We start from the raw sequence: 11209 nt of genomic DNA, 5'->3' as shown, positions 1-11209 counted from the left end.
TATCAATAAGCATGCGTGGTATAGGTTTGGACATAACATTCGTTATCATCATATTCATGTAGCGAGGAGTTTAAAAGGGTTATGAACCGACGAGTTTGAATTTTCTTCTCAACTTTGCAGATCCTCTATTTGTTCCGTCAAGATATCATATCATCTCTAAGTTTTCGGAGTATAGTTGAGTTGGTTATGACGGAGCAGAATTATAGAAGAGAGCAAGGGTTTGAATCTTGACGAAGTTGAGATAATATTCTCCTCTGTCGTAGTTAATTACAGCTTTTTGATTTACCTTTTCACGACAGAGCAGAATTGCAAAAACAGACAAGGGTTTGAATTTCAGCGAAGTTGAGATAATACCCTCTTTCATTGTAACTTCTCAATTTATCTTTTCACAGATGATCGTGAAATCGTTCATGTAGGACCGAGATATCATATCATCTCACTTATTACAAATAAACTTGACAAACTTAACGAGATCATAAGTAATGCGTTCAAATATAAGAAATGATCGTGGGATTGATCATGTAGAACCGAGATATCATATCATCTCACCTATTACAAATAAACTCGACAAACTTAACGAGATCATAAGTAATGCGTTCAAGTACAAGAAAATTATCATGCTTTCTCTAAAAAAGAGGATTTATAATCTATTAGAGGAATTCAAAACTACTGTATTTGAAATATGTATGTGTTAATTTAAATTACTTGCCAAATTCCTTCAATATAAACGTTGTTGATGAGGAAAAGGAAGGCCATTATAAATTTATATTTCATACAAATTTTAACTAACCTAAATGTATATATATTTATATTAAACTAAGCATATAATCAATTTAACACGCTATATATATACAAAATAATATGCCAGGTATGATTTTTTTTTAAAAAAAAAGTATTATGTAATGTGTTTATTTGTTACTAAATTAAAATATGTGTATATATTTATTAATTAAAAACCATAATGCATGTACTAAAAGACCAAAAATCAAACTAAATTTGATAGTTATCGTTAAACATCATTGTAAATGGACCACTTTTATTCAACTAATTAAGATAAGATCTCATCTGTTACAAACAAACAAACTAGAAAAACTTAACAATAAGATCGTGAGCAATGGTGGCGAGGTTAGAACAATCATCATCCTCCGGTTTCATCAGATAATCATTTCCGCCCTCGTAGAGCAGGTCGTCGCAGCTTTGAGGTTTGCTCGCCGCCGTGTCGATCTGCTTCACTACAGAGCTCTTGTCTTTCCCGGAAGCCAAACCCTCGATCACGTTCGACAAAGCTGCCTTGGTCTCGGTGTACAACCCCAAACAGTAGTTGATCGAAAACCTCGCCGTCGGGTCCAACGTCGACCCGTTCAGCAGCCGCTCGACCTTCGCGAGGGCGGCCGTGGCGTTCGCCTGAGTCAACTTGGCGGCGATGACGGCCAACTCCTTGGGGCTGGCAATCGGAGCGCCGTCAGCGGCCTGCAGGGACGTCAGGCAGAAGTTGTAGTCCACGTTGTGGTTTTCATTCGCCAGCTGCTTGCATGTCTCTTCCAGCGAGGCGCTCGCCGGCGCGGCGCAGTGGAGGAGGACGGCGGCGGAAATGAGCGAGAGCAGAGACAGAGCCGAGCTCTTCTTCATTCTCGGCGATGTGAAATTCTTCCACGGGATGAATATTATGCATGAAACCCCCTTCAATATATAGAGACCGTGATAATTAATTAAGGAAGAAAATAAATAACAGCCCTTAATTATTCATATCATTAAAAAAGTCCCTCTTTTAAAAATTATTTAAAAAATAATGCAGTTTTAATTAAAGTTATTCTTTGCCATTTTAATCAATATTATTATTTTAACATGGTGCAATTTGATCAAAACTTCTTAAGCAACCAATCAAAATGACAAGCTTTCTTTTTATTTTCATTTCAGAAATTATTCTTAATTTTGATATTATTATAACAACTACAATAATATGAATACTTTAATTCTTATTAATACAAATAAATTATATTATAGTAGTTATAATTTATAACTATTATATCATATGGTGTAACAATTATAATTCATACTTATTAAAATATAAGTACTTTGTAACAATTACAGTTTATAGATCTTGTGGTATGGATGTTTGATCTCTGATCAACATTGATTAGCACGGATTAATATCATGTTATAATAGATAATGTATTTTTAATCAATTTTAATTAGTATTATTTTAATTACTATAACTATAATTGTAGTAATTATAGAATCATAAATGTTACAAGATTATAGTTGTTATAATTATATAATTACATAGTAATTTTTATACAAAATTATAATTTTATAGTTGTTGAATTTAAAAATATTTTTTTCTAAATAATTAAATTAAATTTTATTCTATATTCAATGAAAATGAGTCTCCCAACTTTGACAAGTCATCTTTGATAGTAGCAAATTTCGATATAAAACATCACACACCTTTACGAAATTTACTCGATTCCTACCCGCAAATTTCGGGCCCCACCAATGGTTAGATGCGACGGGCGACGTTTCGAAGTTTTATCTGCCACGTGGCTTTCGAAGGTTGAGGGAACAGATCAGGAGCCGTCGGATCAAGATCTGAAGCCCAACCCAAACCAATCGTACGTAAGCACCATGTGAAATGACTTAAACGCCCATCAATTTCCTGAGCTTATTAATTATTATGGTCTTCATGCGTTATGGTCTCGAACCGCCTAGGGAGGGTAGTTTAGTAAAATAAGAAACGGTGGATTTTGGTCGCCCTAGACTTCGGATTACCAGTTTAAGATCTCGACGCGCGAGCCAACGCGAGCGTGAATTAGGGTTCGTGACGGATTTGCCGGCGCTTCGCTCCGAGAAGTGTTTCTAGGGTTTAGATCTCGCAGTTAAGGTATGAAAGTTCGATTCCGCTGTCGACGATTGGTAGCAGATAACCATTTTTCGATTTGGTTTTCCAGTTTTTGATCCTTTTAATTCTGATCCAGATGCCTCCTCGGTCGGCTAAGAAGACGGCAGGGCCGAGGAAGACGGCGGCTAGGACTTCCAGGGCGACGCCCAAAGTTCAGGCCGAGGCGGAGGTTGTGGAGGAGCCCACCGAGGTGGAAGAGATCCCGCCTCCCGTCGAGGAGGTGAAGGAAGAGACCAAGGTTGAGGCTGTCGTCGTCAGGGATAAGATGTTCGATCTTAATTCCAGTGATATTAGCCGTGACTCCGTCGATGTTGAATGTAAGAAATCCCATCTGTTCAGGCATCTGTTTTTTCCCCCTTTTGTTTGTTCTAGAACTTATGAAAATTTGGACCTCTTGTTCATAAACATCGTTATATAACTATTAGTGTTGTGCTACTTTATCTTGATCAAGTCTTAGTATTTTTTTGGTTCTTTGCTACTCGCAATTTTAGCAAGGCGGTGTCTTTTTTTCTTATTCTTTTGGTGCTTTGATTATTCATTAATCAATTTCATGCTAAATTTCTATATTCGCAGGTATAATCTCGAAATTAATATTGAATTTGTTGATAATCCCCTTTGTCATTCTTGCTATATGTTTTTTTTCTTCTATCTCCTTGAATCTGATGATTTGATTTTGATTTTTTTTTCTCTTACATTTTGAAATAATATTTTCTTTTACAAGTCGCACAGGTGCACATCATTTCTAATATGTATTCACTATCTATCTTTTTAATAATTTCGTTATCATTTTCGTGTATATTGAGATATACACTAATACATGATTCAGTATCACTGGCTACTAGCAGTTTCCACTGATGGAAATTTATATAAAAGAGGCTTACTGCTACAAAAAATCATAGACAATTCTGACATATGATCATTTTGCAAAATTTCGCTTGGTACCTGATTTTGGTTCTTTCTATGAAATAGAGTCAACCAAATGCTTGGAATCTTGTCGATGATTTCTGTTTATTGAGATGTGTTTACTTCTATTTACTATCTGGTCCTTGACATTTGGACAACCTATATAGATGTGTGGATCTTACCTAAACGTGCAAAGATTCTACCATGTTGATGAATCTGAAGAAGCTTCTTTTTCTTTTTTCCAGATGAAGAGGTTGTCAAGGAGGTTTACTTGGAAGAAGAAAATGGTGAAAGGTTAGAGTTAGAGGACAATGAGGTGGAGTATGAACATGAAGAAGATACTGCTGTAGATTATGATGAGAAGTATGTTGAGAATGAAGTACAAGAAGATTATGTTGATGGAGAGGGTGAAGAAGGTGATGTTATTGAAGAGGAGGAAATTGATATGGTTGATGAAGAAATTGTGGATGATAGAGATCACTTAGAAGGTGAGGAAGATGAAAATGTTGAGGGAGAGCATATGCTTAATGCTGAGGAAGAAGAACAACACAAAGTAGTCGAAGAACATAGAAAAAGAAAGGAGTTTGAAATATTTGTTGGTGGCTTAGATAAAGATGCTAGTGAAGATGACCTCAAGAGAGTTTTTTCTCAAGTGGGCGAGGTCACTGAGGTTCGGTTAATGATGAATCCACTGACAAAGAAGAACAAAGGATTTGCATTTTTGCGTTTCGCAACTGTAGAGCAAGCAAAGCGTGCTGTGTCAGAGCTCAAGACTCCTGTGGTTTGTATTTTTTTTCTTCATCTTTTAACATATATTTTGATTTGCTTAACCCTAATGGAATTAGTTCATTTTATAGGTACGTGGTAAGCAATGTGGAGTTGCTCCAAGTCAAGACAGTGATACTCTGTTTGTTGGTAATATTTGCAAATCTTGGACAAAGGAACATGTAACATTCTCTGCCAAGTTTTTTTTGTCTTTTTCTAATGTTTTTCTGCATTCTGGTCAAATTGACATTCTGATCCTTCAATACAGTTTAAGGAAAAACTTAAAAGCTATGGAGTTGAGAACGTAGAAGATGTGACCCTTGTTGAGGATACCAATAATGAGGGAATGAATCGTGGTTTTGCCTTCCTGGAGTTCTCATCACGCACTGAAGCAATGGATGCTTACAAGATCTTGCAGAAGAGAGATGTAGTGTTTGGTGTTGATAGGACCGCTAAGATTGCCTTTGCAGATTCTTTCATCGATCCAGATGATGAAATTATGGCCCAGGTATGATTTGATAGTGTAGCACATCTACTGTATCCATAACTGTTGTCTGTTATTTTTACCAACTTCAAATACAGGCAATTGAGATTTCAGCCTTTCTTTAAGTGCAGTACTTTTTTGTAACCTAAATTTCTTATGTAGCATTTGTCCCCTTCGAACTCCATAATGCTGAAACTAAGCTGTAGTTTGTTTATTTTCCCCTATTGAACTGCCAGGTTAAAACTGTTTTCATCGATGGCCTTCCTGCTATGTGGGACGAGGATCGGGTAAGGGATTGCCTCAAGAAATATGGTGTAATTGAGAAAGTTGAGCTTGCTCGTAATATGCCAGCTGCCAAAAGGAAAGATTTTGGATTTGTTACTTTTGACACTCATGATAATGCTGTTGCATGTGCTGATGGTATTAACAATACGGAACTAGGGGAAGGTCATAGCAAGGTCAAAGTTAGGGCTAGATTGTCTAGGCCACATCAAAGAGGAAGAGTGAAACGTAGTTTTCATGGAACTTTTAGACCTAGTCGGGATGCTCCTCGAAGTGGCCGTGCATCATATCACCGGCCTCCACCTACTAGGTTTTCAAGTTATGCCTATAGACCAGTTGGTGCTCGTGGTGTGTCTAGTGGCAGTCGTGGTATGAAGAAGCCTCTTGGACATAGGGATAGACACCCTGAGATGATAATGGCAGAGCGGGTAAGGCGTTTGCCTCCACCAGAGAGGTCCTACCAGAGAAGGCCACCTGCACCAGGTAGTTTTTTGTCCATCTTTGTTCGTATGCTTTATGAATGCTATCTCATGCAGCCAATAATTTGTTTGTTTTTTTGGTCAGTTGATCCATATCCAAGGATTAGTGACAGGAGGGAATATGGGAGACGTGATGACCTACCACCTCCTAGAAGCCGACCTGTTCCAGAGTATGGTTCCCGAGTGCCCATTGAGAGAGTTCCATCTTATAGAGATGATTACTCCTTTCGTGGGTCTGGTTACTCTGAATTGCCACCACGTAGTGCCTCTCGTCCTAGTGACAGGAGGGTTTACATTGATGATGATTATGAGAGGAAACTTGAACGCCCACTCACATATCGAGAAGGCCGTAGCCGAGATTATGTTTCAGTTTCTGGGTCAAAACGTCCTTACTCAGAAATGGTCAGTATTTAATTGCATGTTTATGCTTTGTGTAATTTCTATTCAATCCCCCCTTTGTTGCCTTTCTTCTTTTCAGGATGATCCTCGTTATGCTGATATAAGCATACGCCAGCCAAGGGCTCGCTTGGATTATGCTGTTAGTGGTACTGGAGCTCAGTATGGACATGCTTATAGTGATAGGTCTGGTTTCTAATTTCTTGTTGTATGAAGAATATTTTTTCTGCTCTTACTGTTCTCTCCATACTCTTATTTGCTATGCTGGGCAGGCTTGGTCAAGAGAATGTTGGATATGGTAGTACCCGAGGTTCTCTTTCTGGTCATGATAGCTTGTATGGGACTCGTCAGGGAATGACTTATGCACGGGGTATGTAAATTTTTGTCCCAACTTTGTATTGACTTGCTATGCTGTGGTCGTTAATAATTGCATTTTATTATTATATCCTTCTAGGTTCAACTAGCAGCAGTGCAGGTGGAGTATACTCATCGAGCTTCGGCAGTGCCTACTTGTCACGTGGATCTGATGTAAATACTTTGTCATACTGTTTTTTTTACTGCTATGTTGTATTTTATATATGTTATTTCTGCAGGGTGGTGGTGGTTCGGCTTCATCATCTTTCATTTCTGGGCGCAGTTTGAGTAGCCGTGGATATACTGGCAGCGGTGGATCTAGTTCATACTATTAAGGTGCTCAAGTTTTTCCATGTACGTTGCTATTGCTTGTTGTTTTGCTTTCTTCACAGATAAAATATTACCTACGGTTATCTCCTTTAGGAACTTTTCTGGCTTGGATATTACATTTTTTTAGCACCACTTGGTTTGTGTTCGGTTATCATGTATAGATTTATCTTCATGGCACAGATCTGACAGTACTGAAGGCTGGTGCAGGCTGTGGATTCTAGGAAGCTTCTCTATGCGTTGCCTGCATGTCAGGAAAGATGGCTTAATACTGAGCACGCTTAGCCTGTTTTCCTGCTGTTTTTGTGAGAGAACTTGGTGAAATCAAATTAAGAAGCAGCAAGTTGTATGGTGTGGTCAGACCAGTAATTTGAACTTGAACCTTTAATTAGTGTTATTCAATGTAAGGGAATTTTAACATACTGAGTGACAATATGGAACATCAAGAAATGATGTGGTATGTATGAAGCATGTTGTTTTCACTGCTTTGAGACAGTTGGATGGAGAAAGATTTTAGCAGTTATATTTTAATTGAGCAGTGTTAAGTGGTATTTTAAAGTTGAAGTGCTTTTGGATGCTTCAGTTTGGATTAAGCATTTGAGATTAAACACCTTGAAGTATATCATTTTTAAGCATTGCTTGAAGGATATTCTGGTTATGAGTTATACTCAAGGATTTGGTATTGTAAATTGAGAAGGCTTCCGAATTTGTTGGATGTCTGGCTTGAGATTCTGTTTTCCTCCTTTTGCATTCTTGGAGTGGCAAGATGCCTTTTAATGCATAACTTCCAAAACTGATCTTGGAAGACGCCAGAATCAGAATAGTTTTACAATGGTGTTGGCATGCAATATTATCATGATTCTTATATCCAGGATCTAAATTGTTGTTAGTCAACAAAGCACAGCTAAGATTTGTAGGGTGCCTATATACATTTACTTTATTGGTATTGAGTAGTGCTATATGCTCCCATGATATTGTATTTTGGATCTGTGCATAGTCTTTACATGTTCTCTGAATGCAAGTTTCTTAATATTGGAACTCCTAATTGTAAGAATACTTTTGGTATGGCTGCAAAATTTGTCAAATTGCTGGGCATTTCAAAAATGGAGTTACATCATGTCTGATGTGGCACCAATGGAGATTGACTGCCACTGATATTTAGGTCTTGTATGGACAAGCCATTTACATATTGCTGTAAGATGCACCTAGGAGACTCTGAGATAACTCACATACAGCTGTGGATTGTGTTTTGTTGACTGGTTCTAAGAATGACCAGATTGGATCCTGGTGTTTTGCGAAACAAGTGATTCGATCCAACAAATCTTCTATAAAGGGTTAGCAAGTTAATCATATTAACTGTTTGTTTCTCTTGTGGAAAACCATACAGAAACATGAGGAAATGGTTTAAGGACAGAAATCTTTGGGTAGTTCTACCACCCAATATTTTCTCTGATTCCATGATTATGAGAACCATCTTACCATTTATTCTGTTCCGCTGATAGAAGTGGGTTTATCAGGGAAAATAACTGGTTCCTGATTGAATTAGTTGTAAGCTTTTGGTTTCCAACCTTTCCGGTGCTAATTGAGAGACAGATTTGGAGCTTTAGAGAAATGCAGGATCGGATATCAAAACTACTTATATATAACAATATAGCAACTCTAGATATTGAAAAGTTGAACTTTGCAATAGCCCTTAGCACTAGCATATATGATATACACCTTTTTTTCCAATATGATAATCCACTTGCTATTACAATACAAAATATTATGATTTCTGTTTCAGGGATTTTCCTGTTTATTTTTTCATAAATTATCTTGTATTTATTTAAATTATTATCTCAATGTTTAAGCATTGCAGTTTAATTAACCAACTGTGGAATACTGGCAAGTTGAACTTGACAATATCAGTCAGGATCTAACCACAAATGTAGCTTCTTGTAGTCACAATGCCTTTTATTTTCTTTTCCTTTGTCAATGAGATCTTCCAATCGCTACACCACAAGGGAAGTATTCTTTTTTTTTGTCTGGATACTCCACTTTCATTCTTCTTTAATATCTTTCTAATTTATTTCCTGCTAAATTAATTATTTAAAATAATTTTCATTACTTGATTTTAAAATTACTTAATTCCTGCTAATTTATGTTCTTACTGTGGCCATGCTTTTTAGTATGTTTACGCAATGCTAGCAGTTAAAAGCCATCCCATCATTTGTTTGCATGAGGTAGTAGGACTTGTTTGAATGTTTAGTTGTCTTCAATTAGCTATATTATACCTGCCATTTGTTGATGAGATATACTTGTTGCCATTTTGTAATTGTTTTTTTTTTGAACTCCGGTGATGATTATTTCCCATTTGATTTTTTTTCATTCTTTTTTTATTATTATTCTTGTATCCGAGTGACATTGCATCTGTATACAAATGTTTATGAAGCGGTTACTTATTGTTGCTTTATCTGATCGATCTTGCCATATTCCTGGTGATTAGTTGTGAAGCTTGTCCCTATTTTAAGAACTCCATAGCCTCAAATAACTGCTTTGTTGCTCTATGCGGGGATCATTCTTTAGGAATATTTGCACTGGTATTTTCAGCCAAATTTATAGGAAAATTTTGGTCTGAAATTATAAACAACGCTGTGGACGGTCAATTACTTGCTTCACTTCTGTAGAAAAGCCTTTAGATAAGATTCAACTCGTAGCCATAATCATTCGATAGAGGGAGCATGCAGGATTTTTATTACAATATTTTTCACACTTCATTTAGAGCTCTTGTTTCAGTTGATGTTATACTCATTTTCTAACCCTGTGATGAGAATTCTATTGGAGAACGGTACCGATGGGAAGATGCTGGGAAGGGGAGACGAAGTCACTGCTATTTTGCTAAACGAGGCAGAACTTTTCTTGTATTATATTTGTTCGTTTGTCCTTGGCTGTAAATCCCTTGACACGATCATTTGTACAAGTGAGACGTCAAGAAGCTTAATGAATTGTCGACGACGTGCAAATGCAAATACTTGAGATCTCGATACACTGTAGGGTGCTCGAATGCTTGTTTTAATCTCATCAGATAGATTACGATGGATATCGTGTTTGCGTCTATATGATATAATGTTGAATTATGGCATTTTCGCATAGGCCAAATGCACGCGACATTATGATCAAGCCAAGCCATAGAACGATGCAGAAAGAGTTTGTATACGGGATAAAAAGTAGCTAATAATGGAATACAACTTGTATAATTTCAATAATATAGAAAAAAATTACTATTTTAATATTTTATTATTATCATATTAATTACATAAGTTATTTTAATTTTTAAAATAAAATTTAATTTAATCTTCAAAAAAAAATCTGAATAGTAAGTGTTGCATATCGTCTCATTTAGTTGGTGGTAATTAGTCTTTAGGGCATTACGTACTTGTTCATTAGAGGTCATATCTGCTTTGTCACATATCATCTGAAATCATATTTGTTGTTTTGATGAAATGTTATATATTTGGATATAACCTAGCTTGTAAAACTTTGTGAATCTTGCAATAAGCCTGGAAGGCTAGCCATCATCACAAGAATGGGAACCGAGAATATGTGAATCAAGCTTCCTCATCTAATTAGAGTCCTGCGACAAGCTGGCATGCGATGAAAGTAAACCTCTTGTTGTTTTTGACTTTGGATGGATATGGCCTATGCATATGGTTTCTTTTGTTGGTGCAATTGTGGATCGAAGGGGAAAGAAAAAAAGTGCGCTAGAGGAAGGGCTTGAACCTTCGACCTTGTGGTTAACAGCCACACGCTCTAACCAACTGAGCTACTCCAGCAGGCGATTGTTATATTTTTTTTTAATATAATGTGGAGTTTTCTAGTATTATTGTATACACGTCTTACTCGATTTATGAATTGAAATTATATAAAATTTGAAAAAAAAAAAAACAAACAAACAAAAGCGAAGCATGACAGAACGACCCCAACTATATATATATATAGTATGCGTCTCCTTTTAGTTTTAAAATCCTACGTTTAAACAAAAATCCTAAACAAATAAAATCTTAGGTTAAAAAAATGAAGATTAAGCTTCAAAATTCCAATTGAAGATTTATGGTGGAATAATGTAACTTGATGATTTAGTAAGTCATAAACAAAAATTTCCACATATATTCGATTTCAAAAATGTTAAGTACCCCGATGTGGTGCTTAAAATTCCATTCAGCCCGCATGCTTTAATTATTTATGAAATTAAATAATGCTGAAATACTGATAATATATATATATATATATTTGATAATTTAGATGTCCATCTCTTTAAATTAATTAATCCCATCTCATAAA

At 36.3% G+C, this 11209-nt stretch overlaps 2 protein-coding genes and 1 non-coding gene across 6 annotated transcripts; 1 reads left to right on the top strand and 2 right to left on the bottom strand.

Moving 5' to 3' along the window:
* Positions 1–1083: 1083 nt before the first annotated feature.
* Positions 1084–1629, bottom strand: LOC141835600 (putative invertase inhibitor). Its single transcript, XM_074722987.1, has one exon. The coding sequence runs from the start codon at positions 1627–1629 to the stop codon at positions 1084–1086; it is 546 nt and encodes a 181-aa protein (XP_074579088.1).
* Positions 1630–2791: 1162 nt separating this feature from the next.
* On the top strand, positions 2792–7420 carry LOC141835851 (uncharacterized). 4 transcript variants are annotated; one of them, XM_074723237.1, is made up of 12 exons: positions 2792–2881; positions 2976–3216; positions 4048–4583; positions 4660–4749; positions 4836–5075; positions 5288–5816; positions 5898–6214; positions 6291–6394; positions 6481–6578; positions 6663–6736; positions 6802–6898; positions 7100–7420. In XM_074723237.1, the coding sequence occupies exons 2-11, from the start codon at positions 2976–2978 to the stop codon at positions 6895–6897; spliced, it is 2325 nt and encodes a 774-aa protein (XP_074579338.1). In that variant the 5' UTR covers positions 2792–2881; the 3' UTR covers position 6898; positions 7100–7420. The 4 variants fall into 4 exon arrangements, with proteins under 4 accessions (XP_074579338.1, XP_074579336.1, XP_074579337.1 ...); XM_074723235.1 differs by having other exon boundaries at positions 7073–7420; XM_074723236.1 differs by having other exon boundaries at positions 6802–6916.
* Positions 7421–10627: 3207 nt separating this feature from the next.
* TRNAN-GUU (transfer RNA asparagine (anticodon GUU)) lies at positions 10628–10701 on the bottom strand. The gene has a single exon. It is a non-coding gene; the product is annotated as a tRNA-Asn (tRNA).
* Positions 10702–11209: the final 508 nt, after the last annotated feature.

This window comes from Curcuma longa, chromosome 10, assembly GCF_044706935.1.
Source record: "Curcuma longa cultivar G26 ecotype Majalengka, Jawa Barat chromosome 10, ITB_CL_G26_1.1, whole genome shotgun sequence".
Taxonomy (NCBI): domain Eukaryota; kingdom Viridiplantae; phylum Streptophyta; class Magnoliopsida; order Zingiberales; family Zingiberaceae; genus Curcuma; species Curcuma longa.
Note: the sequence above shows the minus strand (reverse complement) of the source record. Positions and strands in the feature narration are given on the sequence as shown.